The sequence below is a fragment of the Colobus angolensis genome, unplaced genomic scaffold (genome assembly GCF_000951035.1).
Source record: "Colobus angolensis palliatus isolate OR3802 unplaced genomic scaffold, Cang.pa_1.0 Scaffold119, whole genome shotgun sequence".
NCBI classification, from domain to species: domain Eukaryota; kingdom Metazoa; phylum Chordata; class Mammalia; order Primates; family Cercopithecidae; genus Colobus; species Colobus angolensis.
In genome coordinates this window covers 7,420,959-7,425,467 of record NW_012113030.1, presented here as the reverse complement: position 1 = coordinate 7,425,467, position 4,509 = coordinate 7,420,959, and the positions used below count along the sequence as shown (strand labels likewise).

General features: G+C 49.8%; 1 protein-coding gene across 1 annotated transcript; it reads left to right on the top strand.

Annotated features, from left to right (window-relative positions):
• Positions 1-339: 339 nt before the first annotated feature.
• Positions 340-2,631, top strand: C5AR1 (complement component 5a receptor 1; the record flags this gene model as incomplete). Its single annotated transcript, XM_011926717.1, has 1 exon — positions 340-2,631. A coding segment is annotated over one exon (1,050 nt), but the record flags the coding sequence as incomplete, so codon positions are not given.
• Between the last annotated feature and the right edge of the window lie 1,878 nt (positions 2,632-4,509).

The window sequence follows — 4,509 nt, the reverse complement described above, 5'->3', positions numbered from 1 at the left end:
TGGGACGACAGGCAAGTGCAACCACATCCGGCTAATTTTTGTATTTTCAGTAGAGACAGGTTTTTGCCATGTTGCCCAGGCTATGCTCAAACTCCTGGGCTCAAGCAGTCCACCCGCCTCGGCCTCCCAAAGTGCTGGGGTTACAGGCGTGAGCCACTGCATCTGCCTCAATATTGTAGTAAGTGGTATGACACCCTAGCTGACTCTCAGCCCTCAGCATCCCCATTTCCTAGGAAGAAAAAGCCGCATGGGGGAAAAGCCACATGCCTGGGCCAGGATGCCCCTCCCTGGGCACGTGTCTGCAGACTCATCCTCTCTGCTCTCTCCAATTCCCCTTAGGACTCCTTCAGTAGTACCACCCTTGATTATGAGCACTATGATGACAAGACTGTCCTGGATCCCAGCATCCCTGTGGATAAAACTTCTAACACGCTGCGTGTTCCAGACATCCTGGCCTTGGTCGTCTTTGCAGTCGTCTTCCTGGTGGGAGTGCTGGGCAATGCCCTGGTGGTCTGGGTGACGGCATTCGAGGTCAAGCGGACCATCAATGCCATCTGGTTCCTCAACTTGGCGGTAGCTGACTTCCTCTCCTGCCTGGCGCTGCCCATCTTGTTCACGTCCATTGTGCAGCATCACCACTGGCCCTTCGGTGAGACCGCCTGCCGCATCCTGCCCTCCCTTATCCTACTCAACATGTACGCCAGCATCCTGCTCCTGGCCACCATCAGTGCCGACCGCTTTCTGCTGGTGTTTAACCCCATCTGGTGCCAGAACTTCCGAGGGGCCGGCTTGGCCTGGATGGCCTGTGCCGTGTCTTGGGGTTTAGCCCTCCTGCTGACCATACCCTCCTTCCTGTACCGGGTGGTCCGGCAGGAGGATTTTTCAACAAAGGTGGTGTGTGGCGTGGATTACTACAACGACACACAGCGGGAGCAAGCTGTGGCCATCGTCCGGCTGGTCCTGGGCTTCCTGTGGCCCCTACTCACGCTCATGATCTGTTACACCTTCCTCCTGCTCCGGACGTGGAGCCGCAGGGCCACGAGGTCCACCAAGACACTCAAGGTGGTGGTGGCGGTGGTGTCCAGTTTCTTTATCTTCTGGTTGCCCTACCAGGTGACGGGGACAATGATGTCCTTCCTGCACCGGTCATCACCCACCTACCTGCAGCTGAAGAAGCTGGACTCCCTGTCTATCTCCTTTGCCTACATCAACTGTTGCATCAACCCCATCATCTACGTCGTGGCTGGCCAGGGCTTCCAGGGTCGACTGCGGAAATCCCTCCCCAGCCTGCTCCGGAACGTGTTGACTGAAGAGTCTGTGGTCAGGGAGAGCAAATCATTCACGCGCTCCACAGTGGACACTACGACCGAGAAGACCCAGGCGGTGTAAGCGATAGACTCGTGGGCCGCTGTGGCGCAATGTCCCCTTCCTTCCCGGCCACTCTCCTTCTGCTTGTTTTCACTCCGCTCTTCGTGGGATGGCCTTGCCTTAGCTAACTAACTCTCCTCCGTGTCGCCTGTCTTTCCCCCCAGACTTGCTCCTCCTCTTCCAGCGGAACTCTTTTCATCCTTCCTCATTTGCAAGGTGAACGCTTCCTTCTAGGAAGCCCCCCTGCCCCCACCCCACACACCGTCTTTCCATCCCAGGCTTTTGAAAAACAAACAGAAACTCACATATCTGGGGTATTTCCATATAGGAAATAGGTGTGAACAGGGAACTCAGAATACAGACAAATAGAAAGATTCTCGCTTTAAAAAAACATATTTATTTTATGGTGAGTTGGAAAAAATGTAACTGGAATCTTAAAAGTTCTTTGGGATAAAACAGAAGTCCATGGAGTTATCTAAGCTCTTGTAAGTGAGTTGATTTAAAAAAGAAAATTAGGCTGAGATCAGTGGCTCACGCCTGTAATCCCAGAACTTTGGGAGGCTGAGGCTGGTGGATCACCTGAGGTCAGGAGTTCCAGACCAGCCTGGCCAGCACGGTGAAACCCCGTCTGTACTAAAAATAGAAAAAATTAACCAGGCATTGTAGTGGGTGCCCTTAATCCCAGCTACTTGGGAGGCTGAGGTGGGAGAATTGCTTGAACCTTGGAGGCAGAGGTTGCAGTGAGCCACGATCACTCCATTGCACTCCAGCCTGGGTGACAGAGGGAGACTCTGTCTCAAAAGCAAAAACAAAAACAAAAACACCTAAAAAGCCTACAGTTTTGTTTTTACTTTGTTTTTAAATTATACTTTCTATTTTGAGATCGTTGCAAACTCAACACAGTTGTAAGTAATGATGCAGAGGGATCTTGTGTACCCTTCACCCAGCCTCCCCCAATGGCAACATCTTGCAAAACTACAGTGTGGTCTCATAACCAGGATATCGACATTGACACAGTGAAGATATGGGACATCCCCATCACCACGAGGATCCCCAGGATGCCCACCTCCTCCACCCCCACACCCCAGCCTTTTCCCTAAACCCCGGCAACCAGGAATCCACTCTCCATTTCTCCAGTTCTATAATGTTGTCATTTCAAGAATGTTATACAGTGTAATCATATGGTATGTAATCTATTTGGAGCTTTTTTTAAAGAAAAGTATGCATGACTTTAATGATGAAAATAAAAATAATGAATATTGAAATCTTGTGTTATTTCTAATGAATAATTGACTTGCAGTAGGTATTAGTCCGTTTGCACACTGCTGATAAAGACATACCCAAGACTGGGAAGAAAGAGATTTAACTGGATTTACAGTTCCACATGGCTGGGGAGGTCTCACAGTCATGGCAGGAGGCAAAGGCACTACTTACATGACGGCGGCAAGAGAAGAAGAGGAAGAAGCAAAAGTGGAAACCCCTGTGAAACCCATCAGATCTTGTGAGACTTATTAACTATCACAAGAATAGCAAGGGAGAGACCAGACCCCGACGTACAACACATGGGAATTCTGAGAGATACAATTCAAGTTGAGATTTGGGTGGGGAGACAGCAAAACCATGTCACAATATTTCTGCTTTGATTGTGTAGTGAGAATGTGCATGGATTATCTAGAAATAGCATGCAGACCAGCCAGGCGCGGTGGCTCACGCCTGTAATCCCAGCGCTTTGGCAGGCAGATCACTTGAGGTCAGGAGTTTGAGACCAGCCTGCCAACATGGTGAAACCCCATCTCTACTAAAAGTACCAAAGTTAGCTGGTGTGTTGGTGCACACCTGTGTGTAATCCCAGCTACTTGGGAGGCTGAGGCAGGAGAATTGCTTGAACCTAGGAGGTGGAGGTTGCACCTCCACCAAGATGATGAGCCAAGATCATGCCATTGCACTCCAGCCTACAGTGAGACTCTGTCTCAAAAAAAAAAAAAAAGAAAAAATTAAATTTAGAAATAGTGTACAGACCCAATGTTGTCCAACAGAAATATGATGTGGGCTACATGTATATCTTTGTTTTCTAGTAGCCACATTAAATAAGTAAAAAGAAATAGATGAAATACTTAATATAATACAATCATTTTTTTTTTTTTTTTTTGAGACGGAGTCTTGCTCTGTCGCCCAGGCTGGAGTGCAGTGGCCGGATGGATCTCAGCTCACTGCAAGCTCTGCCTCCCGGGTTTACGCCATTCTCCTGCCTCAGCCTCCCAATCATATGTTATATTAAGAACAACGAGGTGGTGGCTTACGTCTGTAATCCCAGCACTTTGGGAGGCCAGCCTGGGCAAAATAGTGAGATCCCATCTTCAAAAAAGTTAGTATGAGTGTGGTGGCTCATGCTTGTAATCCCAGCACCTTGGGAGGCTGAGCTGGGCAGCTCACGAAGCCAGGAGTTTGAAATCAGCTTGGCCAACATGGCGAAAACCCATCTCTACTAAAAATACAAAAATTAGCTGGAGGTGATGATGCACATCTGTAATCCCAGGTACTCAGGAGGCTAAGGCATGAGAATCACTTGAACCCAGGAGGCAGAGGTTGCAGTGAGCCATGATAGTGCCACGGCACTCTAGCCTGGGTGACAGAGTGAGACTCTCTCAAAAACATTTTTTTTTAATTAAAAAATTAGCCAGTGTGGTGGTGGTGCCTGTGGTCCCAGCTACTCGGGAGGCAGAGGCTGGAGGATCGCTTGAACACAGGAGTTTGAGGCTGCAGTGAGTTGTGATTGTACCACTGCACTCCAGCTTGGGTGACAGAGCAAGACCCTGTCTCCAAACAAACAAACAAACAAAAAATTGCCTGAGTGTCTCGACGGACAGATGCTGCAGTCTCTTGAGCTTGCAGAAGCAGCTGTGAGTGGCGTCTGTGCCTGCTTGAGAGTAGATGTTGGTACCTGGGACAAGATCCACTCTGGAACTTGTGCTCATTAGTGCAGATTCCCTGGGCATCGAGGTCACGGGGAAGGACCTGAGCCCCAGCCGCCTTCAGCTCCTGGGGGTGGGCTCCTGGCAGCTCCCTCCCCAAGAAGACAACATCAACCTCCTGGCCTCCTGGCCTCCTCCTGCCTGCTCCGGTCTCTTCCATGGCTGCCCC